Source organism: Giraffa tippelskirchi, chromosome 9, assembly GCF_054371585.1.
Source record: "Giraffa tippelskirchi isolate mGirTip1 chromosome 9, T2T-mGirTip1v1.2.pri, whole genome shotgun sequence".
In the NCBI taxonomy this organism is placed as follows: domain Eukaryota; kingdom Metazoa; phylum Chordata; class Mammalia; order Artiodactyla; family Giraffidae; genus Giraffa; species Giraffa tippelskirchi.
In genome coordinates this window covers 164,727,322-164,754,475 of record NC_137283.1, presented here as the reverse complement: position 1 = coordinate 164,754,475, position 27,154 = coordinate 164,727,322, and the positions used below count along the sequence as shown (strand labels likewise).

Sequence of the window (27,154 nt, the reverse complement as noted above, 5' to 3'; positions counted from 1 at the left end):
TTGAGCAGGCTCCGGGAGTTGGTGATGGACACGGAGGCCTGGCGTGCTGCAGTCCGTGGGGTCGCAGAGAGTCGGGACTCGACTGCGAGACTGAACTGAAGGGTACCACCAGGGCTTCCCAGGTTGTGCTAGTGGTAAAGAACCCTCCTACCAGTGTAGATAGACAAAAGAGACACGGGTGTGATCCCTGGGTGGGGAAGATCCCTTGGAGGACGGCAAGGCACCCCACTCCAGTATTCTGCCTGGAGAATCCCACAGACAGAGGAGCCTGGTGGGCTACAGTCCATGGTGTCGCAAAGAGTCAGACACGACTGAAGCGACTTAGCACGCGCGCTCATACTCAAGGGTACCACACCCACCCAATAGCCAAGTGCAAACCTGGGATGACCCTGAACGACTCTCTTCCGTCCTCTCGTTGCACGTGAGCTGCGGCCTTCATTCCACAAGACGAAGGCCCTGCACCCGATCAGCCTCCTGCCGCCAGGCCGCTCCCCCTTCGCCCTATGGCCTCTGCTGCCCAGGAGGGCAGGAAAGCTCAACTGGAAATGTCATCACCTTCCTTCAGCTACAACGTTTTCACCTTGGCTTACAAGGCCTGCAAGAAACCCACCTGTTAACACCTGCAGCTCCTCAGCCAGCGGCCAGCAGGCACGCCTGTACGTCCAGACACACACAGACACACGCGGTTTTCAGTCAGTAGGCCACGCTACAAAGACAAACGAACCCAAGAGCTCAGGTGCCCAACTTCAAAAGTCCACTGCTCTCTCACGATGACACGCGTCTCTGTTCCAGGCTTCCACACCAGCCCCGCCTGGGACACGGCTTCACGGGAGATGGACGAGCAGAAACGCAAGGTGGATTTGGGGCTTAGAGCTGTTGCTCACGGTGGCCTGTCGCTGACCAGAGCAAGGCACGTGGTCAGGCCTGGTGCAAGAAGGGGAGCTCCTGGGACCCAGGTTCAGGGAGGCATGGAGAGTCCCGAGGAACGGCGTGCCTGTGTGCACACGGGCCCACAGACGGACTCACTGGGTTATTTCTAAGTAAGCTTTCCACCTTTTCTACAAATTCCTCAGGATTCAGAGGGAACATTTCCTGAAATGAACTTTGGGAAGCCGTGCCTACGCCCCAGGAAAGGCACGGCCCAGGCACTTCCCTGCCCCGCACAGCACAGAGCACAGCCTGCAGACCTGGGCGCACCGCCCCCAGGCTGCACCCCTGGAGGCATTTCCCTGGCTCACCCGGGCCCCACGGACATCAGGTGAGCACATACTTGCTGAGTGAGTCACGCTCTTGGCCAGGAACACCCTCCCCGGAACCACAGAGAACGTTCCCTGTCATCTGAAGAGCCATGTCAACGGCTGCACAGGGCACCTGCTCCTCAGGACCCAGACGGGGTGCGCGCCACGCTCCAGACACACTTTCCAGTCCTCTTGCACACTCAGACAGGAGCCACTGCGGAAAGCACAGGGGTCCACGGAGCTCCACACGCCCCGCACTCGCAGGGACCAGCCCATTGAGGTGAGCGCCAAGGGAGCTGCACCTGGAGGCCGAGGGCCTGGCGCCGGGCCGGCGGCCGGGCCCCAGCTGCCTTCAGGGCACCCTGGGCCCCTGATGCTGGGCAGCCCCCTCAACCCCACCCCAGACGGCAGAGCAGGCCGCGTGCAAAAGGCCCAGGCCCTGCACACAGCATCTAAAGCACAGCAGGCACTCGGAACACATCACTCTTAACGAATGCACGCTGCACTGGCCGATGACAGACGCAAGAGAAGGGCTTAGACGTCATAATTCTAACAGCACTAAGCCACTAAGGAAAGAAATAAACACAGATGTGTCACAGAAGCAATTTCTCACAACACTCAGGCCCTGAGGTAAGTGCATAACCATTTCTGAAATTTTTGCTCAGAAGTTCATAGACGCAAACAGCAACTATCATTCTATTTAATATAAAATCTGTACGGTTTCTCAAGAATCAAGCTGTTGATACCAATCACGCACATTTGTAACTACACATGCTAAATATAAAATGTCTAAAAATCTCATTAGACTAATACATGGAACATTACTGAGCATTGGAAACTTGCTTAGAAGCTGTGCAAACCACAAACATGTAGTATTTGGTAGTTTAGGAGCCACCTAGTGCAAAAACATTAATAACTTGAACGTTAAATTACACTTCGCTCTGGAATATGAACCACAAGGCAAACACAATCTCAAAGTGGCACAAATACAGACAGCAGGGTGGGTGACGAGCTGAAGCTCCCTGCGTCCGGCCATCCTGGGACACCAGCTCGGTGAGCACGCGGAGGCCGCGGTCCTCACAAACCCGGGCACGCGGACGTGCCACTCCCAAAGTCAAGTATTCAGTCCCTGACTCGTAGAGAAAAGCACACTCAGCTTCCACCAAGGAAGCTCCTCCACGCTTTACCGCTTCCTTCAAGAGGAGCAAACAGGCTCCGGAGCAGAGAAGGAAGAGTGTGATCCGGGAGGCCCCCTGAAATGGCCGTTTTGTCTGAAATCCTCCCTTCCAGGTTGGGAAGAGCAACTGTGTACTCAGGAGATGTTAGTTAGAATCATCAGCAACAACCAGGGAACTAGCTCCAGAGGGCTCTGCTGAAACCACAGTGCACGGGGGAGACTGCTAGTTAATATGTACACAGCACCCCAGGAAGGCAGAGTAGGCGGGCCCTGGCAGTGACCAGGGCAAACAGGTTTCGCCTGTCACGCCATTTCAGGCTCAGACCAGGGAAGGGCCGGGGCCACACCCGGATCCAGGGGCGGGAGGCCCTTCAGGAGGAAACGGCCTGGTGAGCAGACACTGGACCCAGGCCGAGCCCTGCGGCCAGAGCAGGGTCTCCACGCGGCAGGACCCCAGCCTCGGGGAGTGCAGGCCGCCTGTGCCGCCCTGGGGACAGGAGACGGCTCCACCTCGGACACGCTTCGCACTCCAGCTGCTGGTGACCGTGCAGGACACAAGCGGTCCCCGTCTGCAGACAGCGAGAAGAGGGTGGCCACTCCACGCTGACCACACAGCACACTCGCCCATCTAAAGACACAGCAAGGCCTTCCAGTCTACATACTCATGTTTATATTTAGGTTGGTGCAAAAGTTAGAGTTGCGCTGTTGAACTTTTCTGTCTGACACTGGAATACACTCTTAAATGTGGCTGTTATACATCATCTCAACGCACATTTCTTGCTTTATGTTTTTTTGCCAACGACTCATTACCTGTTTATTTTATATTTATTTTTGACTACAGAAATGATGTTAGACAAAAATCAAATTCAAGCGATTTTTTTATTCGAGTTCAAAATGGGTCGTAAAGCAACAGAGACGACTCGCAGCATCAACACTTTTGGCCAGGAACTAACGAACACGCAGCGCAGTGGGGGTTCAAGCAGTTTTGCAAAGGCGACAAGGGCCTTGAAGACGAGGGGCATGGTGGCCGGCCATCGGAGGCTGACAACGACTAACTGACAGCAGCCATCGAAGCTGATCCTCTTAGAACTACAAGGGAAGTTGCTGAAGAACTCAACGTCGACCACTCTACAGTCATTCAGCATTTGAGGCAAATTGGAAAAGTGCAAAAGCTTGATAACTGGGTGCCTCGGGAGCTGACCAAAAAAACTTGTCATTTTAAAGTGCTGTCTTCCCTTCTTCTCTGCAACAACAATGAACCGGTTCTTGACTGCATCGTGACATGTGACAAAAAGTGGATTTGATAAAGCTGGCGCCGACCAGCTCAGTGGCTGGACTGAGAAGAAGCCCCAAAGCACTTCCCAAAGCCCAACTTTACAAAAAAGTCATGGTCACTGTTTGGGGGTCTGCTGCCGGTCCGATCCACTACACCTTCCTGAACGCTGGTGAAACCACTACATCTGAGAAGTACGCTCAGCAAATCGATGAGATGCAGCGAAAACTGCAAGGCCTGCAGCCAGCGCTGGTCAACAGAAAGGGCCCAGTCTCCTCACGTGTGGCGACACCTGACCACACGTCGCACCACCAGCACTTCAAAGGGGAACAAACTGGGCTGCCAAGCTTTGCCTCATCTGCCATGTTCATCCGACCTCTCGCCAACCGACTGCCATTCTTCAAGCACCTCAACCAAGTTTTGCAGGGAAAATGCTTCCACAACCAGCAGGAGGCAGAAAATGCTTTCCAAGAGTTTGGCAAATCCCGAAGCATGGATTTTTATGCTACAGGAACAAACAAACTTATTTCTCGCTGGCAAAAATGTGTTGATTGTAATGGTTGCTATTTTGGTTAATAAAGATGCGTTTGAGCCTAGTTATAATCATTTAAAATTCAGTCCAAAAATCACAATTACTTTTGTACCAACCTAACAGAAGATATATATACATATACACGTAACATTTCATTATATCATGCCTCTGGTTATTCCTTAAAATTATGCTCTAAGTTGTTCTATTTATAAACTATTTTTCTATAAAACCTGCAAACACTGTTTTTGTTGCAGTGATCTTAAACCTTCAGAGTCCACAGTGCTGTGTTACAGGAAGGCTCTGTTCCAGAACCACGCGACCTGGGCAGATCACTGCCCCCAGCTTACCAGCTGTCCACCCACCTACAGGACCGCTCTGAAACTAAGGGAGATGATTCACGCAAGGCACTCACACTAATGTCAAGTGTACGGACACTATACACCCACAGAATGTTAAGTAGCACAGCTATCATCAGAGTAACCTACAAAGCTTTTAAAAACTGGATTCCTGACAAAAGCTGTAAACTCAATAACATGATTAATAACAAATGATCCAGTACTGGGTTAAAAATGCAAATAATTAATAACTAAGTATGTATACTTCAAACATCTCCCAAATATTCAAAAGCAACATAGAATTTTCATAATACAAAGAAAGCAAATGCCTTAACTCCTTCATGTCTAATAACATTTTCAAGAATACACTTCACAAATAAACCATAAAACAACATCACAAATTTTTTTAGTGCTTTTCCAGATTTACTGGCCTTAATTTTACTGTTCTTGACATTTCCAAAATAACAATTTCATGAAGATTATAAAAAATTATTTTTAAAACTGAAATCAACAAGTTTGGCATAAAAACACATGAATTATTCTATGAAGTCTACAAGGCCACCTTTGCCAAAACAGAATTAAAAACATATTTCAAAATATTTGAGGCCCTCAACATGAACCATGGTGAAGACACTGTCCACGGTGCTCTGGGCAGGACCCTCCTTCTGAGTAAGACAAGCTCAGCTCATCTACAAAGGAGCCATTTACAGATTCACTTACTCTGCAACTCAGGTTCGGATCTGTATTGTGTTACTCTGGTAAATTAAAACAACATGTCTATTAATAAATATGTCTCATTATGTGGTTAAAAACAGTGCTCCATCAAACGAATTTAGTAATACTACCTATAAAAAGAAAATGGTCACCAAAGCTTCAAATGAACTTACAGCTCACCATGAAAGAACAGCACAATACATCTGCTACGAAAAGTCACCACCCAGCAGATAAATTAATCTTAAGGGTTGGTAATCTTTAACATAAATTCAATATTCTAATATTTTGTTTTTGCCATATGCATTTTTAAAAGTAGTATGCTCACATACTGTTTATAACTATTAAAATCCCACGTCATGCATGGAGGATCTTAGAATATAAACACTAATCTGTGCGGTCTCTCTCTCTCAGGAGATACAGTACAGGGGAAGCACAACCAAAGACAGCAGGAAAAAGCCCTCTCAGGGTCGGTCGCTCGCATCGTGCAGAGCTCCTGCTTGGAAGGGGAGGCCTGGAAGGACCGACAAGTGCCAGAAGACAGAGCCCATATCAGCAACACACCTACCGACCAGGCTACCCGGAATATCAGGCACCAACGCTCAGAACCAGACACTGACCAGGAGGAAGTGGGCCACCCCACAGCCCGAGTGTCAGAGCAAAGAAACTTCAGTCACCCTTCAGCTAGGTTGTAGCCAGTAGCTCTCAACAGCAAAAATGTACATGCTTGCATCTTATTTACTGATAACTACAAATTCAAATTTTGTATTTTTCCAGTAGTCATGTATGGATGTGAGAGTTGGACCATAAAGGCTGACCGTGAAGAACTGATGCTTTCCAATTGTGGTGTTGGAGGAGACTCTTGAGAGTCCCTTGGACAGCAAGGAGATCCAACCAGTCCATCCTAAAGGAAATCAGTCCTGAATCTTCATTGGAAAGAGTGATGCTGAAGCTGAAACTCCAATAATTTGGCCACCTCATGCGAAGAACTGACTCACTGGAAAAGACTCTGATGCTGGGAAAGATTGAAGGCAGAAGGAGAAGGGGACGACAGAGGATGAGATGGTTGGATGGCATCACCAACTCCATGGACGTGAGTTTGAGTAAACTCTGGGAGTTGGTGATGGACAGGGAGGTCTGTTGTGCTGCAGTCCATGTGGTTGCACAGAGTCGGACACGACTTAGCAACTGAACAACAACAAATGAAAATAGGTATTTATAAATAAAAATAAGTAAATATATGCAAAATAAATGAATATATGTTAAAACCTATGTTTCCATCATAAGGAGTATTACGTTCAACCTTAAATGATATGAATCTGTTGACTGTATAGCCCTAGTTGGAAAATACCATGAATATAGACTTTAATATCTGCCTTAGAATATGTTTCAAAAATGAGCTGAAACCAAAACTCTTAAAAGCAATCACCAAGTATTCCAGGCAGCAGCTCACAAACTAACCCAGGAAGCCCTGAGCCCCTCTCAGGTCCACAGTGAGGTCAGAAGCTCTCCCGGACCATGCAGGCACTGGAGCCTCGCAGCGGTGGCCGTCATGTGGGCGGTTCGAGCAACCCGCGGGCACACGGTGCTAACAACAGCCGGGCGCCCGTCACTGCGACAGGCACGTCTAAAGAGGGCCCGTCTCGCTCAGTCAGACTCTTGCGACCCTACTGACTGTAGCCCGCCAGGCTCCTCTGTCCATGAGACTCTCCAGGCGAGAACACCGGAGTGGGTTGCCGTTTCCTTCTCCAGGGGATCTTCCCAGCCCAGGGCTCGAACCCGGGTCTCCTGCATTGCAGGCAGATTCTTTACCAATTGAGCTATGAGGGAAGCTTCCCAATACTTAAGATTTTTCTAGTCAGTGTGGACATTAACAAATGGGCTATTTTTATATGGTTTAAAGAAGTTTATCAACATATGGAAAAAATCCACATAACTCAGAGAACCAGTATTTTCCAAGTGGTCAGTGCTTGATGGCACAAAACCACACGTGGGTACAACATCCATTCAAACTGCAAAACAGACAAATGGATGTTAACCTAACAGAATATGAAAAAGATTTAAAACAATCTTCCAAAGGAGAATTAGCACCAGAAACGGAAACACTTAGGCTCAAACTAGAAATCTTCATCAAACTCTTACTTTTATTACCCATGTCTCTTAGAAATAGTCACCTCAATAATCCCCCCAAGTATTTGCCAACACAAAAATTCATTACAGTGAAAAATGTAAGATAACCTAAGAACTCATTAAGAAGCTCATGTATAATAATGGTACACTACAAACTTATGTAAAATCATGGTAGATTTTACAAGCTTTTTTCTGTAAATCTGGAGCACTCAGAAATTTATTCAGAAAATAATATCAACACCTACCTAAAAATAATGTCTCTGCAAGACATCTTCCCAAGGTCCAGAACTAGTTAAGTATGTATATGGAGAGAGGCACGCACTTTTAAGAACACAGTCGTTTTTAAATATTTGATTGTACTGCTGCTCCCAGTCCATCTTCTCTACCAACCATGTAGAATTAGACCAGGCTCAAAGCAAAGCGGGAAAACTAGCAACCTCCAGCCTCCATACCAAAAGCTGGTAACAGCAGCACAAAAAGAAATTACAAGTTAGAAATTGTGCTGGCTCTCCTGCAAGACTCAGGAAATAAAAAGAGTAGTAAGTCACCATGGGGAGTACCACTATTAGCCAACAAGGGTACAGAGAAAGTATGTTCTTTGAAGGAACAAATGGTTTAAACTAGTGGAGAGTCGGAGCCTGACTTTCCTTTAACAGAACATGCGGGAAACGGAGCAACAGAGAACTGCTAAGCCGTGACTCGGGATGCGGCAACCCCCCCAGACGGCTCGTGAGCAGCCAGCAGTAAGCCTGAGCAGTGTGTCGTGGGCCAGGCCCTTCACGCAGCTCCCAGGGTGGGCTGGGGGGTGCTGGGGGGCTGCAGGGAGCCAGGGGAGACCTGAGCCCCTGCGGAAACCCGTCTCCCTGTCTGCACCGTCATCGGGAGCAGAGACAGACTCAACGGGGACGCGTCCTCCCCCAGCGTGTGGGGCTGTGGGCACACTGCTTAGCCTCGAACTCACAACTACAGGTCACACACATTTCCGCCACTGTCCTAGGCATCATCAAGGTAACTGAGTGACAAACAAAACCAGCCAGGAAGCTAAAAGCGACAGAAAAATTGTCAACAAAAACCAACAGGCTCTACCTAACCTGAAAATCATTTTCACTGAAGAGGTCGGTTCAGTTTTATGTTACATAAATATTGGTCGTGTCTATTCTATGTATAATAGAGGAAAGCAAGCTTCTACCAAAATAACTGCTATATTATCTATTAGTGTTTTCTGATATTACACTTAAGTTCAAGTCTGACAAACTGTTTATAAACAAATTAATCTATGCCACCAGAATAATAACCAACCACTATAAGATGCTTTATATACTACAATTACTCAATTAAATCCCTATTGACATAACCTTAGACCTTTTTCTCTTAAACATCCCACCAACTTGGTATCATATCCTGGTTTTCAGCGAATCAAACTTTTTCATGAATATGAAAGAACCACTTCTGCTATTCAACTGTTGCTGTTGTTTGGTTGTTAAATGGTGTCTCTTTGCAACTCCATGGACTGCAGCATGCCAGGCTTCCCTGTCCTTCACCATCTCCCAGAATTTGCTTAAACTCATGTCCATTGAGTCAGTGATGCCATCCAACCATCTCATCCTCTGTCACCCCCTTTTTCTCCTGCCCTCAATCTTTCCTAGCATCAGAGTCTTTTCCAGTGAATCGGCTCTTCGCACGAGGAGGCCAGAGTATTGGAGCTCTGTATTCTACTATTAACCGCAATCAAAATCTGACAATTCTAGAAATGCCTGAATTTACAACATTTACATTCCATTAAGTCCATAAACCGCATAAAGCAAAATTACTGCTTCGTTGGCAGAAACACAGGAAAGTGAAGCTGGTTGAGATGCAGCTTCAATTCAAGGTAAGGAGACAATGGTGCCCTGACCTCACACCCACAAACACAAGCCACAACCAATTACTACAGAAGAAAAAAAATTTTTTTTAAAGGAATAGAGATGTCTATAAATACTAAAAACACATCACTGGCAACTGCCTATCTCATTACACACTAGTCACCAGATCTTCCAAAGTACCAAAGTTTAACAGTACAACTGCTATTTCCAAAACAGTCTCAAATATAGTTAAGTTGTATGATAAAGCACAGTTACAACCTAAGCATTAGTCCAAAGTATAGACTAAACTCTGTGCTTATTTGCTCAGTCAGGTCCGACTCGTAGCGACCCCACGGGCTGTAGCCCGCCAGGCTCCTCTGTCCATGGGATTCTCCAGGAAAGAATACTGCAGGCGGTTGCTATGCCCTCCTCCAGAGGATCTTCCTGACCCAGGGATCAAACCCAGGTCTCCCACACTGCAGGCGGATTCTTTACCATCTGAGCCACCAGGGCAGGCCAGATTAAGCTCCAAATTATGCAGTTACTACGACCTCACCTGAAGACTTCCTGCTCCACCTCTGCTGACAAACTACGAGCTATTTTTCACATGCACCTCTGGGTAGTCTGGGTAGTATGAAGCACCACGTTACTTTTCAAGACTAACCAGAGTATTAAAATATAATGTATTTACCTTCAATAAAGAATAAAGGGGTAGCCACAAAAATTCTAGGTTACCTTTTTCCCATCGATGCCAAAAAAAGGGCAATGAATTCAGTAAGTAATACACAAAACAAATACCTCACAAAAGTGAAGTGGTCCACTAACTGCCCAGCACAGTTTTTGCATTCAGGTGTCAAGTTTATGCAAAAGAGTAAGACGTGAAACGACAAATATTTAACAGCCTAACAGACGATTTCACTACGTTTTTAAAAAGCACATATCCCTGTTTAGTCAAGAATAAAGGTACACAAAAAGGAAGCCATATTCAGCATTCTTTTCACAGAATATTTACTGAGCACGTACCATGTGACAGACATAAAATTGACATTTCAAACAATAAACTCTAAGCTCTTGCCTTCATGCAATCAGAGAAGGATTCAGACAAAACCAATGGCTATAATGACAAAATTAGGGTAAGTTAAACAACAGAACACCCCAAACAACACGCAGATGTTTGGGTAACCAGAGAAGCCCTCTTCTGAGGAAGTGCAGAGATTAGCAGCAAGGACTCTGCCGTGATAAATAATCAGAAACCCCTAAAAGAAGTGAAGGCTTAACATTAAAAATAAGACAAGGACAGGAGGGGCTAAGAAGCTCTTATAAGCATTATCATGCACTCTAGCTCTCCATGGTGATCAAGATGTTAATTCAGCTTAATATCAATTTCTTGGTGATAAAGCACTGACTCTAAGTTTGGATCACCAACTTTCATTTTAAATATAATCGGGGATAAAAAACACACAATGATAAAACATAATCTGTTTCTTCTTTGGAAGCCCTTCTACATACAAAGGTGAATACGAAGCAAACTTAACGAGGTTGATGTTAAAATATATTCCAATTTTCTTTAAAAGTGAGAGTAATCCAAAAAGCCAAGCTTATCTTCTCCCTAAACATAAACACCCCAGATCAGCAGTTAGCAATGCTGCCCGAAACCACCAATCACAGATGGTCAACAGTTATGTAATTTGGTAACAGATACTGATCACTGTAACCCCTCCAAAACAGCTATCAAAAGAAAACAAACCAACAACTATACTCTCACATATGTACATAAAAAAGATTCTCCAAATATATAAATGCATGGCTTACATCTTATTTTTACAAATCAAATTCTGAAGTAAAGTTGCTCGACATTTATTGACCATAATAAAGGCCAGTATGATGTTGCATTCTTACAAGAAAAATTATTTGTGATGGACAAATAGAGTGAAAATTCATCATTTCCCAGATATTAAAAAAAGGTCAGACAAAAAAGTTTAGATAAAGCAACTCAAATCCACTGGCTTTAAAATATTGATTTAGGGAATTATTTAATGAAAAATACATGCTAAATGTGAAGCTTAAACTTCCAAAGACCAGAATAAACCTAACGGTATGCAAAGGTTCTCCAGAAAACAAAGAATGGAAGAGCTAAGAAAACAACACAGATGTTTTAAAAAGCCAATTATTTCATCAAGAAACACTTTCTAATATAATTCTGGAGGATCATTTCTAGAAATGTTCAGGCGTAAGTGGGGAGGTTGTTGTTTAGTTGCTAAGTCATGCCTGACACTTTCGCAACCCTGTGGACTGTAGCCCATCAGGCTCCTCTTTACATAGGATACTCCAGGCAAGAACACTGGAGTGGGTTGCCATTTCTAAATGAAATATATAATCATTTGCCTCAAATGTCCTTCAACTTTTGCTTTGCTTCAACATCTGCATAGCAACTTTTCACCCACAGAATAACCAGAAAAAACATAGTTCTTTGAACGACAGGCCAGTTTTACTTTAAAAACTACTCAGATAGTGTATCTTAGAAAAGAGAGAAAAAGTCTCAACGGAGTGCTTAAAAACAGAATTTAATAAAATCAACCGTGTTTCTGATTCAGGATTTTTAAAAATGCCAATGCAATTCAGAATCCCAAAGAGTAAACTGAATTATCTATCACTACAGTGAAAAAAGATTCCTTTTCTCAACCAGACTTGGGAAATTTCTGAAAAAAATAATTATACATAGGTCCATTCAAACAGAAAAACAAAATAACTATGTACAAAAATAATATTTTACATCTGAATTTTTTAAACCAGAAAAAAGAAAAATGAACTCATTATTCTGAAAGACAACACAATCCTGAAGGTTAAATGGCTGCTCCGTCACCTTTCAAAGACCTGCTAATAAACCTATGAATGAACACAACTACGCATTATTAATTTGTTTACTAGCACCTAACTCGTAAAATCATTAGAGAAGATGAGTTGTGAACCAGGAGTAACTTATCATCAGTGTTCAAATTGGCAACCTGAACCTAATTCATATTGGGATTCAGCTACGGATTGAGACGGATGGCTCTGCCAGGCAGACAGAAGAACTGGATCCCCCCCACCATGGGCAAAATCATGACACCGAGACGCTGAAAGTCAAGTCTGCTCAGAACTATAAACTGGGGTTCGATGATAAGGGACTCAATTTCATGAGAATGTTCAAATTCGTCCAACAGGACTAGGGCCCCAAAGACGGCCTTTCAGTGAACAGTGTTAACTTGTAATTACCTACTGGGACAAATCAGAAATAGATGCTACTAAAACCAATTCCTAAGAGGACAGGAGTCCCGGGTCAGGTGTCTCTCCCGCGGCTGGAGGACGAGCTCTCAGGGCCCCTCCACGGCCCTCCCTCACCTCTCCCTGACCAACGCACCGGGAGGAGACCTATTTGAAAAACAGAAAACTGCTGGGAATTCTCTCAGCCGCTTTGCCACAAACAACTACCATTGTCCCAGGGCGAAGGCAAGTGAGATTTCCTCCTTTTCCAGGAGCACGCCCAGGGCGGACTACCCCCAGCCAGGCCCGGAGCCACCGCGCGCGCCCCGCCCCGCGCCCCCCGCCCCTCCGCAAAGCCCCCCCAAGCTTACCCCTGCCGACCCCTCTCCTCCCCCTCCCCCTGCCGACCCCCTTCCCTCCCCTCCCCTCCCCTCCCCTCCCCTCCCCTCCCCCTGCCGACCCCCTCCCCTCTCCTCTCCTCCCCTCCCCTCCCGACCCTTCCCCTCCCCTCCCCCTGCCGACCCCCTCTCCTCCCCTCCCCCTGCCGACCCCCTCCCCTCCCCCTGCCAACCCCCTCCCCTCCCCCTTCCTTCCCCCTCCCCTCCCCCTCCCGACCCTCGCCCTCCCCTCCCCCTCCCGACCCTCGCCCCCCCCGCCCCCTCCCGCCCAGCGCCCCCCTCTCCTCCGGGCCCGCGGCCGCGCGCACGGCCGGCGCGGGGAGGGGCGCCCGCCCGTCCACCTGAGCGCCGGCAGCGAATGGGAGGGACCGCCTCTCCGCGGAGTTCAATTCCGGGCCGCGTTATCAGCGGGGCCGCACGGTTGGAACAACTTCCCCGACATTCGCTGTGCGCGCCCGGCCGCCGAGCCCGGCGCCCAGCCCCGAGGCCGGCCACACGCCCGCGCGCCCCAGGGACAAAGGTCCTCCGGGCGGGGACCCCGCCAACCGCGTCCCCGCCGCGCCCCCCGCCCCCGCCCCGCGCCCCCAGCCCGGGCGCCCCCCGCCCCGCGCAGGTGAGCGCGCCCCGCCCGCGCCCGCGCCCGCGCCCGCGGCCCGCACCTCGGTGGGCTGGCTGATCTCGAACAGGTCCAGCCGGTTGGCGTTCCAGTGCTGGATGATGTCGGCCAGCTTCCGCCGCTCCTCGTCGCGGCCGCCCGCCGACATCCTCCGGCCGCGGGGTCGCTTCGGCCGAGGGGCCGCGCGCCGGGGTCGGCGGGCCCGGCTCGCCGCCTGTCCGCCTCGGCCCCGCCGGCCGGCGCCCCGCGCTCTCGGCTCCGCGCCCCGCGACCCTGCCCGGCCGCCTCGGCTCTCGGCTCCGCCGGCTGCTCGGCCGCGTCCGCCGGCCCCGCGTCCGCCGCCGGCCGGTGTGAGTGCGCCCCGAGCGCCCGCCCCGCGCCGCCCCGCCCGCCGTGCGCGCCCCCGCCCGCGCCGCCCCGCCCGCCCGCGCCGCCGGCCTCCGCGAGGTGCTGCTGCTGCGCGCGCGCCGGGCGGGGCTGGTCCCGGCGGGCGGCCCGGTCCGACCGCCGCGCCGGGTGCAGAGGCGCGTACTGGGTTCAGACGGCCGGGCCGGGTTTAGCTGGTACCGGCTCCGGGCCGACGGTCCCGCGTCAGATGGGCGGACCGGGTTCGGGCGGTACCGGGTTTGGACCGGCGGTAGCAGGTCCGACCGGGGGGGTGGGTGGGTGTTCGGAGGGACAGTACCAGGTCTGGCCGGGGGGCCGGGTTCGGACGGTACTGGGTTCAGATGGGCTGGCTGGGTCCGTATGCTGATGTGCTGGGTCGGCCGGCCTCGGATCGGGCTAGTGGGTGGAGTTCGCATGGACAGTGCCGGGTCCTCCGGGCGGGCCGGGTTCGGCCAGGCGCGCTGGGCTGTCGAGGCCCCAAGGCCAGGACGCGCGGGGCCCCTGTGCGCGCTGACCACACGGGCCCCGCAGCGCCCGACCGGGCCAGCTCCAGGGTGACCCTGTCCGACCCGCCCGGGGCCGGGCCCCCTCGCCCGTGTTTGTCCCGCGGTGTCCGGTCCGCGCGTGGACCGGAAAACCCGGCCTTTCCCAGCACAGGCTTCCAGCCACGGGGCAGGGGGTCCCCCCAGCTGCTCCCGCGGGGATATGCCTGTCCACTGCGCGGGCGCCTCTGAGGCTCCCGGTGTCCGCGCAGACCCCACATTCATCTCAGTAGCAGGTTTTGTCCATTTTAGGAATGTTTATTTCATTAGGGATTTTTAATTGCCTCTTGTCCGTGTTCCCCCACCCCGCCCCCTTTTTAAAAAAAAAACTGGCTGCAGAACACCTGCCAGCAGACAGATCCCTGCCCAGCGCTCGGCCAGGTAAAACCAGCCTCCTGCCTTATCTGTGATGTGTGGGAACAAAAAGCCCTCATCTCTGAAATACCACGCCAAGTGATGAAAACAGCGAGCTGCGTCTGACAGAGCCTCTTTATTTGTGTCATTACTTTGTCTTTTGCAACGTGGAGACGATTTTCCTCTCCACCAATTGGATCTCTTCTTTTCTGGGAAAGATGAGAATTCTACCATCCCTGCTGGGTTTTGTCTTCAGCTCTCTTTTCTGCAGCACTGGTACAGTTCAGCTTCATAAGGAGGCTTTTCAGCAGAGAAGCCAGCGGTGTTGAACCAGTGCCATGGGGGGATGAATTCTTCAATAGATCTCTGGCCTCCTTTCTCAAAATTAAAATGTGGTGACTTGCAGAGGAGCATATGTGTATAAACAGCACATCCCTGTTCTGACATTCTGTTCCTTTATGCCTTTTAGTTCCCGTGCTTCTTTATAGACTCAAGTCGTTTTCTGTTTTGAGATTTTGTTTTTTTGTTTGTTTGTTGTGGTGAACATCACTGTGTCCATACAGCTCAGAACTGTCCGGCTAGGTTGCATGCATGCCATGTGGGTCATCAGCTATATTGTCAGCTGAATTCTAACAGTAAGAGCTTTATTCCTGAAGATACTGTTAGCAAGGATCACTTGGCTGTTAGAGCAAAAAAAGATGAGTTTGCAAAGCTGGCAGTTAGGTTGCTGGTGTCTGAAATAAGTACACGTGGAAAATTTAGTTTTGCTAGAAAATAAAAATGGGCTCCCTGTAGTGTTGTTTTTGTAATAAAAAATATAAAGCATACATGAAATGCCTACAGTTTGATGCAGAGAAGGCTCTAAATCAAAGCACATTATTACCATTTTTTTTATTCATTAAAAATCCCCATTGGTGTTATGAGTGTATGAGCATATAGCTCCTCCGTCCATGGAATTCTCCAGGCAGCAATACTGAAGTGGGTTGCCATTTCCTTCTCCAGGGGATCTTCCCGAACCAGGGATCGAACCCTGGTCTCCTGCATTGCAGGCAGATTCTTTACCGTTTGAGCTACAGGAAAGTTCTTAAATCATGAAGATCCCTATTTAGGCCGTGAAAATTTAAAGGTAACAAATTCTGCTAGTTATTGTTCAAGGCCCAAGAAAATATGCTGAGCAATATGTTAGTTTTGATGCCACATTATAAGAATAATAAGTAGGCATGCCATCCATCTTCTGTTCTCATTGCACTGCTGAATTCTGATACATTTTGGAAATTATATGTAAGTGCTATTCAAGAGGTGCTATATGAAAATTAAGTCGTGTGGGGTTTATGATTAATCCTGCCATGTAGATAAGAACTGAGGTATGGAATGAGAGACCAGACTGAAAGTAAACAACTCTACACTGGATGAGGGTGAAAAGATTTTTTAATCTGAGTCTAGTTTTTAAAATTAATTTTCCAATTTATATATTTACCTTTTGGTTTCCTTTTTAAGTATTATTTTTAGCTACATTTTAAGAAAAGAGGTCCTGTTTTAAGTCAGCACTGACCTACCAATAATTCTAAATATCTGTAAAACAAATCTACATAAAGCCTGGCAGTGTGATATCTTATAAATATATAAGGACAAATAAATAATGATAATTTTAAAATTCTGGTTAAGCTTTGGACATTTGTAAATATTTTTTGAAACATTATGAAAACCATGTTCTGAGACCAACCAAATGAAATGAACCTATTCCTGCCCCAGTTTTCACAGGCTCTGGAAAATAGAAAATGCCAGTGAGAAGATCAGGAGCTTAATTCATCTCAGAAGAAAAAAAATGATACAAATATATTAACTATATATAACTGTATCAACTATATTTAGTGACCAATGGGTCATTTTCTAGCCAGCAATAGATTTCATATTTCAATAAATTAACTAAATTTAAAATACTTCACCCTGTAATTGTACTAAGCATCTTCTAAGCTTTTTCTTGGATATATCAATTCAGAGGATCATCTTTAAATGAAAAGTAAAGGGGTGTAATCAAGGTTCAAATAGGAGAATTTCTAGGATAGGCTACCTTCCTTAGTAGCCTAAAGCAAGTGAAAGTTAATTTAGTTTGCTAATCTAAAAGTTAAATAACCAAACTCTTCCTTTGCCTAACCCATGGCTAGGAAGGTCAGTGTGGTTAATTCAGTTTAAAAAAAAAAAAAAAGAATTCCAGAGAATTAGGTCTCAAGAAATAAAAGTAGGATTTACTGGGTAAATGGAGAAATATATACTTATACTTGAAAGAAATATACTTTATACTCTCTTCATTATATTCCAGTGTTCCCAATATTTAGTTAAATTTTAGATTATGTAGATTTCAAAGAAAGCAGAGCCATAAAAAGCCCTTAAAATGAGAATTTAATCTTACTTATTTAAAAATATGTATATATACATATATATATTACTAACTCAGAAAGACTTCCGTGGTGTGTGTCCTCTAGCATTTTGTAAACTAAAGATAATGCTGAAAAAAACAGATCTATTTATCTAAAACAGATAAATAAGATATTTACACTGAGTGTAAAGAAAATGGCCCATGTGTGTCTGTCTGTCTATCTGAGTGTGTGTGTGTATCTGTGTGTCTAGTGGTAGATGGAGAATTTACCCCATGGACACTGCTCACTCCCCCGTGTGATGTGCTGGAGAGGGATGCCATGTGGTCGCCCCTGGGGACCAGGCCTGTCTTGCGGTTCCTGCGTCTGCCCCCTCTCCCAGCGCTGTGCGCAGAGGGTGTCGGAGCCTCACCCTGACTGGTGAGCGTGGCGCACAGGGGGCTGCTAACGCACAGCATCCGCAGCTGCCGGCCAGCGTCCCACAGGCCAGTGCTTGAGCAAGGGGTCTTCACCAGGCAGTGTCCTCAGCCTGGAGGTCTGGGAAGTCTCCCATCAGCTTTTCCCTATTCTCGTGCCCACAGTCCCAAACAAGGGAGCTGGATGAGGAAAGTGCCTCATTCCTAACACTGAGGTCTTGAGCTCCTGGGCAGCCTCTGTAGGAGTCCATCACCTGACTGTCATTGATACAACAAAGCAAAAGAAAATGTAGGAGACCTTATGGAAACTAGGTTCTGTGATGAACTAAATGTAATCGACCTGACTCCTGCAGCAGTTTTCACAGGCTCCAGGAAATCAAAGTGTCAGGAAAAAGATCAGTGTCTTAATAGACCTAAGAAGGCAAATGGTACAGACATATTAACTGTTATTCTGTGTCTCATACCATGTTCTGCTAGAAAGTGGGTATTTATATATTGCATATATATATATACATATTTAATACTTACGGATATAAATACATAAACTTTTATATGTTATATGTAATTGTACAACATATGCTGAGATATGTAATATGTATGATTTTGCTGGAAAACATGATTTTGTTTGTTCTTTTATTGAAGTATCCCTGGATATACTTCCTTGGGTTTCCCCAGTGGCTTAGCAGTAAAGAGTCCGCCTGCAGTGTGCGAGACACAGGAGATACAGGTTCGATCCTTGAGTGGGGAAGATTCCCCTGGAGGAAGGCATGGCCACCCTCTCCAGTATTCTTGCCTGGAGAATCCGCATGGACAGAGGAGCCTGGAGGGCTACAGTCCACGGGGTCGCCAAAGAGTCTGAGCCAGCTGAGCGACTGAGCAACGAGATAGGATGTCGCGTGTAGGTGGTGTCACGTGGTATCTGCCTTTCTCTTTCTCACCTCTCTTAGTCTGACATGTCTGAGTGCATCCGTGTTGCTGCAGATGGCATCATTTCATTCTTTTTATGTCTGAGGAGTAGTCCATTGTATATACCCACGTCTTTTTTACACATTCATCTGTCGATGGGCATTTAGGTTGTTTCCATGTCTTGGCTGCTGTGAGCACAGGGGCACATGCATCTTTTTGAATTATAGTTTTCTCTGGGCAGATCCCCAGGAGTGGGATTGCTGGATCACATGGTAACTCTAGTTTTCTGAGGACCCTCCATACTGTTTTCCACAGTGGCTGCACCGACTTACATTCCTATCAGCAGTGTAGGATGGTGCCCTTTTCTCCACACCCTCTCCAGCACTTGTTATTTGTAGACTTATTAATGATAGCCATTCTGGTTGGTGTGAGGTGGTACCTCATTGTAGTTTTAATTTGCATTTCTCTAATAATTAGTGATGTTGAGCATCTTTTCATGTGCCTACTGGCTATCTACATGTCTTCTTTGGAGAAATGTCTGTTAAGATCTTCTGCCCATTTTTCAATTGAGTTGTTTGGTTTTTTGGTTGCGTGGAATGAGCTGTTTGTATATTTTGAAGAGTCAGCCCTTGCCTGTCATATCATTTGCAAATATTTTCTCTTATTCCATCGGTTGTCTTTTTGGCTTTTTTTTTAATTGTTGGAAAACATTTTTAAATGCAAACTCCAATTAAATTGTACTTAAATAAAAGCATAAAATGAAGGGAATGCATGTTATTAAGGCTTTAGCAGCTTCCCTGGTGGCTCAGAAGGTAAAGAATCTGCCTGCTATGCGGGAGACCTGGGTTCAATCCCTGGGATGGGAAGATTCCCCTGGAGGAGGGCATGGCAACCCACTGCAGTGTTCTTGCCTGGAGAATCCCAATAGACAGAGGGGCTTGGTGGGCTACAGTCCGTGGGAGTTGCAAGGAGTTGGACACTACTTAGCGACTAAGCACGGTACAAACACAGCAGTAAAAATAAGATAAACCGGAGAAGAAAGTAGCCTGTAGCCTGCCAGGTTCCTCTGTCCACAGGAGCCTGGAAGCTCTTCCTCACCCACCAGCATCTCTGGAGACCAGAAACACCAAATCACAGGCGTTTGCTCATGGAAACGCAGCACAGCTTAAACAAGGCGCTGCTGACGTTTGCAGTAATTCCGTGAGAAGTGGAAGGCTTGGGTCAGCTTCTGTTATGATGGTGTTACAGGTCTATGCACAGAGACTCCAGCTCTGATGATACACGAGTGATAGGTGAAAAATAAAGAGACAGTGTAAGTTTAGAGGTCACTTGAGACCCTGTGGCCATCTCTGAAGATCGGCGTCTGGACAGAAGCGCACAGCTGTGAGAGGGGCCTGGGGAACTGACCTGCTGGACCTGGGGGCCCGAGGAAGTGATCTGCCAGGAGCTGGGTCCTGTCAGGTCGGGGACTCCAGAGCATGCCCCAGGAGGAGAGGAGGCCTTGATACATCCTCCGGCCTAGAACTGAGCTGAGCCCCGCAATGGCTGCCTCTGGGAGACCGCCCGTCCAGACCACACTCACCCCAGGAAGAGGAACGCCCTGTGTGGGACAGGGCAAGGCCTGCGTTAGCCAGAGAGAGGAGTGAGCGGAGAGGCGCTGAGAGACCAAAGGAGATGGCCCCCGACCTGGGCTGAGCTGACAGACACAACGTGCCGAGGCCCACGTGTAGACCAGGTGCTGAAGGACCGTCAGAAGCAGCAATCTAAAGATGAACGCACTCTAGGAAAAGTAGTAGAACATTCTAGAAAACGTTTTAAGTGTTTGGGAACCTTTTAAGAAAATTTATGTATTTACTTGGCTGAACCGGGTCTTAGTTTTGCATGTGGGCTCTAGTGCCCTGACCAGGGATTGAACCCACGGCCCCCGCACCGGGAGCTCAGTCTCAGCCGCTGGGCCACCAGGGAAGTCCCAGTGTTTGGGAAACTTAAGGGAATGTATGATGACGTAAAATCCATAAAGAACTCAAAGAAAGAAAGCAGCACATTTATAAAGAAACAGAGATCCTAGAAATGATCCATGTAGGCACTGACATAGAAAAACCACCATAGAGGGAAGGCGAGTGCTGAGAAGCACGTCTGGAAAGCAGAAGGGGGAGAAAGAGACTTCCAAACGTAAGCGTCTGTGAGCCTCAGGTTGGCTGGTGGAGTTCGGTCTCAGTCTCATCAGCATTCCAGGGGACCGAGGAAATGCAGAGAAGCCATAAACGCTGGGGAGTTTCTAGAATGGGAAAAATGAGTCTCCAGGTTACAAGAATTTCAGACATGCAGCAGGTATAAAGTAATGGGACTACACGGCAAAGGTCAAGGTGGAAATGTTACCAGTTACCTTGGAACAGACTAAAATCAGAGGGAGAAGGGTAGAATCAAAGACAGGGCCCAGAAGACAGGTCCCTGGTTTGGGGGGAGCAAACCGTCCCTGAGAACACGCGCTGCTGGCCACTGGCCCCCTCCTCTGTGTTCTGCACGCCATCTGCGGTCCCCCCGTCTCCGGTTCCTCACTCAGACGCATGTGGGCGCGTGTCTGCAGCGGCCCCGCTAAGATGTAGCTGTGCACACCGTCCAAGTCACAGGGAGCCACTGTCATTGCAGCTGCATCATCACAAAAGTATTTGCTGGGATAGTTTGTTTTTCAGCTTCTTACAAAAGCACTTTAGTGATACACACGGGCGTCATAAGAAGGCGCTCTTCCTTCTCCTGCCCTGATGACCCAGCTCCAGCAGTTACTGCAGGCCTGCTTCATGGACCCTCTACCCTCTTCCCTCATCCCCAGATTATTTCAAAACAAGAACCAAAAAATAAATAAACCAGAAAACTAGATGTTGTATTGATTCATTACTATCTTAGATGCATTAATATTTTCAGAAGACAAGGACTATTAAATATTAAAATACATCAGTTCAGTCGCTCAGTCGTGTCTGACTCTTTTCGACCCTGTAGACTTCGGCACGCCAGGCTTCCCTGTCCATCACCAACTCCCGAAGTTTACTCACACTCATGTCCATCAAGTCGGTGATGCCATCCAACCATCTCATCCTCTGTCCTCCCCTTCTCCTCCTGCCTTCAATCTTTCCCAGCATCATGGTCTTTTCCATTGAGTCAGTTCTTCACATTAGGTGTCCAAAGGATTGGAGTTTCAGCTTCAGCAACAGTCTTTCCAATGAAGATTCAGGACTGATTTCCTTTAGGAATGACTGGTTGGATCTCCTTGCAGTCCAAGGGACTCTCAAGAATCTTCTACACCATGGTCAAAAGCGTAAATCCTTTGGCGCTCAGCTTTCTTTATAGTCCAGCTCTCACATCCATACGTGACTACTGGAAAAACCATAGTTTTGACTAGACGGACCTTTGTTGACAAAGTAATTAAAATACATAGTCCCCTAATATTATTGTCATACTGTGAAACTGAACGATCCTTCCTTAAAGTCATCAACTATCAACTCAGCGTTCACATTTCAGAGGACTTTTGAAACCTCTGTGTTTCCTCTGCCCGATCCCAGATGCAGAATCAAAATGCAGGGCTAGTGCATGATTCTGAGAGTCAGGTCTGATCATCAGTGGCTCAGATGACCACTGAGGTCCTTTCTGACCTTGACGCTATGACTTTCCCAATGACACACATCTGCAGTGACACCTCTTCTTTCTCCTGGGTAAGGCTGGTTCCCTTGTATCACTGAACTAGCGTGGAAATCAGTTGTATGCGTGTGATCAGAGGTGCTAGATTGAGAAGGTTGTTGGGAAGAGTCAAGCCCTCAAGTGTGAGGTCCATCTCTGAATTACAGGATAGTGGACGGGGTCCTGGTAGCTCTCTTGAGGCTAAGTTTCCTCAGTGAAGAATAAACTTCATGATGGTAGTGACCCCAACAACCCATCTTACAGAGCTGATCACAAGCTTACAGTTGAAGTTAAGCATGTGAATGTGTTCTCCAAGTGCCTGTGGGTGTAGGAACATCTTCGTTTTAGGTTTGAACGCTGGCATGTGTGTGTTCAGCCCTGTCCACTCTTGGTGACCCCATGGACTGCAGCCCACCAGGCTCCTCTGTCCTTGGGACTCTAGGCAAGAATACTGGAAGGGTTGCCATTTCCTTCTCCAGGGGATCTTCCCCACCTAGGGATGGAATTCGCAGCTCCTGCATTGAAGGCAGATTCTTTACCCACTGAGCCACCTGGGAAGGCCATTGAATGTTGGCCCTGCAGGGGGTTAAAAAGGTACAGGAGGAGAAGGAAAGTTTAGGGGAAAAAAAAAATGTTTTTTTAAATAGACTTGGATGGAAGTGAAACAGTACAGAAGTATTCATGCTTATGTGTGTGGGGGAAAAAAAGATCATTAAATTTTAATTTTGTATGCAAATTTGAATTATTGAAAGAAACTACATTAGCACTTCTGTTTGCGCAGAGTATTGAAGCAAGCCTTGGGAAGGTTTCAAGCCATAGCATGTGTAAGAAATAACTGACTGTATTGTCCTTGTTTGGGCTATGGTTCACTGGGATTGTTTTCACTGCAACACTGCATTCGGTAAGTACTGTAAATGTTTGAACTCTGCATCCTAGACGTGGGGGAGAGCCAGCGCATGCTCAGCCGCTCCTCCTGAGTCCCTCAGCCGCCTTTCCAGCTGGTTTCCTCGGCCGGATTCAGGGTGTCTTGCTGCCCATCCCCCGCTTCCCTGCAGCCCCCTCTCCCCCACCCCTCCACCGGCCTCCTCGGAAAGCCTGGCTTAGGGGCGTGTCCCTCTGGTCTCAGTGCCCTCCCTGGCTTCTGCTCTGTCCCGCTGGGCTCCCAATCTTACAGCTCTGGTGATGACTCTCCGCACCTGAGGGGTCCTTCACCGCACCCTCTTGCCAGGTCAGACCGTCTCCACCTTCCCAACACGCTGCTCTGATCTATCTCTGTTCGCACCAATAAGACCAAGCCATCCAAGTTGACCCAGTCCAGTTCCTTTTTCAGCTCAGCTCCCACCGCCTCACATGTGACTTCCAGGCAGATTGTCCCCGACTCCATCTTACCAACACCCTCTGCCCTCTACCTGCCAGCTTCACTCATCCCTCCAGGGGGAAGGCCCCTTCAGACTCACCGCTGGGGCCCTCACCGTCTCCCTGAGACCTTAGCACCGAGGACTGGTCTGTTTTCCTCCCTCAAACATGCAGAATGTCACCTTGCACGGGTGATGTCAGGCAGCTCACGGGACTTGTTTAGGTCAATGAAACGGTGTAGAAGTAAAGTGTGTCTCTTCTGGGAGGAGGAGCCCGTGGGTGACCGTCCAGCCCTGTTTTCCCCGCCGGCGGTGACTTAGTCCACGTGGGAATGAAGGCCCCATAAAGTCAGGCAGCCGTCTCAGCCCAGCTGACCCTGCAGGGGCCCTGAGCCCTGCGGTGGGTGTGAACACGGCAGTTCAGGGCCGCTTATTACCAGGGCACAGCCTGGCCTGTCTGCAGAACCGTCATTGACTCCCAGACACAGGTGGACGCCCCCCTCCCACTGGAAGTGATCCCCCCCCAACCAGACTGCAGGGCCCCTCCCCCCCCCGGGCTCTGTCCCTCTGTTTGCGGTCATAACCTGGGTGGCCCTCTTTCAACGTCAAACTGCCCTTGGCTACTAATGCCGAACCCTCTTTCTTTTCAAAGCTTCTTTTTGACCTGTGGACCTTTTTAAAGTCTTTATTGAGTTTCTTACAATATTGCTTCTATTTTATGTTTTGTTTTTTTAATAGTCAAAATGGACAATGATTTTATTCATTTAAAAAGATTGTTACTAAGACTATACTTTCAGGGATCATTTCTATAGTTTGTTACTAGAGAAGTTTCTCTGAATGTGTAGAGCACCCGAAACCACGAGGAGGAGACACAGTGTTCTCTCCTGAGCGTGAAGCTGACCATTGGTACTGCTTCTGCAGCTGCCATTGGCCATTGATGATCGTTCTTCTCTTCCTTTGGGAGAGTAGGAGGGAGAAGACACTGTCTGAGTGGTTTTGTTTAAAAAAAAAAAAAAAGATTGTTACTTGCTTATACATTGATATGGACCAAAAATCAGAACTATTTACAAAGGTATTGTAAGTAGTCTTATTTCTATTTTCCACATCCAACCCCCATTTCATATAAGTAAACTATTTTTTTTTAGTTTCTTTTGTATTTCGAGGGTGTTTATGCACGTACGATTAAATTGCTCTCTACATTTTTATACAGAAATATCCACTGTTCGGCACCATGTGGTCTTCATGTAACAGTATATACTATGAATAGTTCTATATCAATACATGGTATTTGTTTTTTTGACTGTGAGTCGTGTAGGGTCTTAGCTTCCCAACCAGGGATGGAACCTGCATCCCTGGCATTCAAAGGTAAAGTTCTAACCACTCAACTGCCAGGGAAATCCCTTGAACTTTTTTATGAAAGCCAGTTTTCATGTCTAAATATTTGACATGATGCCTCTGAAGTGTAACAGATGAATGAACTGCACTTCTGCTGGAGAAGACAATGGCAACCCACTCCAGTTCTCTTGCCTGGAAAATCCCATGGACAGAGGAGCGTGGTAGGCTGCAGTCCATGGAGTCGCTAAGAGTCGGACATGACTGAGCGACTTCACTTTCACTTTTCACTTTCATGCACTGGAGAAGGAAATGGCAACCCACTCCAGTGTTCTTGCCTGGAGAATCCCAGGGACAGAGGAGCCTGGTGGGCTGCCATCTATGGGGTCGCACAGAGTCGGACACAACTGAAGCGACTTAACAGCAGCAGCAGCACTTCTGCAGTAATACAGACATGGGGCTCCCTAGATGAAAAACCTTTCCCTTGACATTGTTCTTTTCCTTGGCATTGTTTTCTCTTCACAATATACAATTATGCATTGTATAGGAAATGCACAACCCTAAAGTAATCCCAGAGGGTAAGATTTTATTTTTATTTTTCTGCAATTTATAGAATAATTACAAGACTGAAAAGATAAATTTCTCTGCCCAGTACTTTTACCAGTTTAATTTCTTCTAAATAAGGCACAGATATTTATTTTTTAAAGTAGTTAACAAGGCAAACCATAACTATAAATAATTTGATAACATTATTACACAATATTCTTACATTTCTAAAAAAATTTTTAGATTATTATATAAATTTATAAAAAATCAATTTTAAAAAGCCAATTATGTATCAGAAAAGTTGAAAATCATAGACTGAAAAAGTTTAGTTGTTCATATAATATCTCCAATTACCTTTGACCTGAGTGAATATCTGTTTTGATATGTGGGACAATTTTTGGTTTCAAGGGTTTTTCTTTTTGTTTGTTTAATGCATACTTAAATATCAAGGATAGAATGAACAAATATAGAGTAACTCACATTTTAGATAGTTGTTCAGTTGCTCAATCATGTCCGACTCTGCGACTACATGGACTGCAGCACGCCAGGCTTCCCTGTCCATCACCAACTCCTGGAGTTTACACAAACTCATGTCCGTTGAGTCGGTGATGCCATCCAACCATGTCATCCTCTGTCGTCCCCTTCTCCTCCTGCCTTCAATCTTTCCCAGCATCAGGGTCTTATCCAATGAGTCAGCTCTTTGCATCAGGTGGCCAAAGTATTGGAGTTTCAGCTTCAGCATCAGTCCTTCCAGTGAATATTCAGGACTGATTTCCTTTAGGATTGACTGGTTGGATTTCCTTGCAGTCTAAGGGACTCTCAAGAGTCTTCTCCAGCACCACAGTTCAAAAGCATCAATTCTTCAACTCAGCTTTCTTTATAGTTCAACTCTCACATCCATACATGACCACCAGAAAAACCATAGCTTTGACTATACAGACCTTTGTTGGCCAAGTGATGTCTTTGCTTTTTAATATGCTGTCTGGCTTTGTCATAGCTTTTCTTCCAAGAAGCAAGCATCTTTTAATTTCTTGTCTGCAGTCACCATCTGCAGTGATTTTGGAGCTCAAAAAATGAAGTCTGTCACTGTTTCTGTTGTTTCCCCATCTTTTTGCCATAAAGTGATGGGACCGGATGCCATGATCTTCGTTTTTTGAATGTTGAGTTTTAAGCCAGCATTTTCACTGTCCTCTTTCACCTTCATCAGTGAAATTGCTTATTTGTGTCCAGTGCTTTTTGACCCCATGCCAGGCTCCTCCTCCCAGGCTCCTCCATCCATGGGATTCTCCAGGTAAGAATACAGGAGTGGGTTGCCGTTTCCTTTTCCAGGGAATCTTCCCAACCCAGGGATTGAACCCAGGTCTCCCACATTGTAGGCAGACGCTTTACCATGTGAGCCACCAGGGAAGGTGGAAGGAAGTTTTAGGTTAGATGGAAGGAATTTGTTGTTTGTATAGTAAATTCTTCTTATGTGTTGATACATCCTGAGACCATGACTTTCTAATAGGCTAGCAGAGAGCCGCAGCATGGTCAGGAATACACACATTTCTAACCCAACAGTACCGGGTACTGTGTAGTTTCAGTATTTAATGGAGGTAGTTCTCATGAGAAGCTTAAGTATCATTAGCGTCTTGTAAAACATTAATGTCAGCAGTTTATTATGAGAGAATTTTCTATGGTTGAGTCCTATTTCCATTGGGATTCTGGAAATGGATTCTTTTTGTTTAATAACAAGATTTTTTTCAAGAAACAATTTTTAATTATAAATTTCCCCA

General features: G+C 47.0%; 1 protein-coding gene and 1 non-coding gene across 15 annotated transcripts in view; one reads left to right on the top strand and one right to left on the bottom strand.

Moving 5' to 3' along the window:
• The window catches only part of AFDN (afadin, adherens junction formation factor), a 119,513-nt gene extending 105,648 nt beyond the window's left edge, over positions 1 to 13,865 (bottom strand). For all 14 annotated transcript variants that reach the window (XM_081529636.1, XM_081529638.1, XM_081529642.1 and 11 more), the window contains exon 1: positions 13,538 to 13,865. In XM_081529636.1, coding sequence (XP_081385762.1) covers positions 13,538 to 13,642 — 105 coding nt within the window. In that variant the 5' untranslated portion in view covers positions 13,643 to 13,865. The remainder of the gene's footprint in view (positions 1 to 13,537) is intronic.
• Positions 13,866 to 24,282: 10,417 nt separating this feature from the next.
• Positions 24,283 to 24,496, top strand: LOC145522151 (small nucleolar RNA U3). The gene has a single exon (XR_014065955.1). It is a non-coding gene; the product is annotated as a small nucleolar RNA U3 (small nucleolar RNA).
• The last annotated feature ends 2,658 nt before the right edge of the window (positions 24,497 to 27,154 follow it).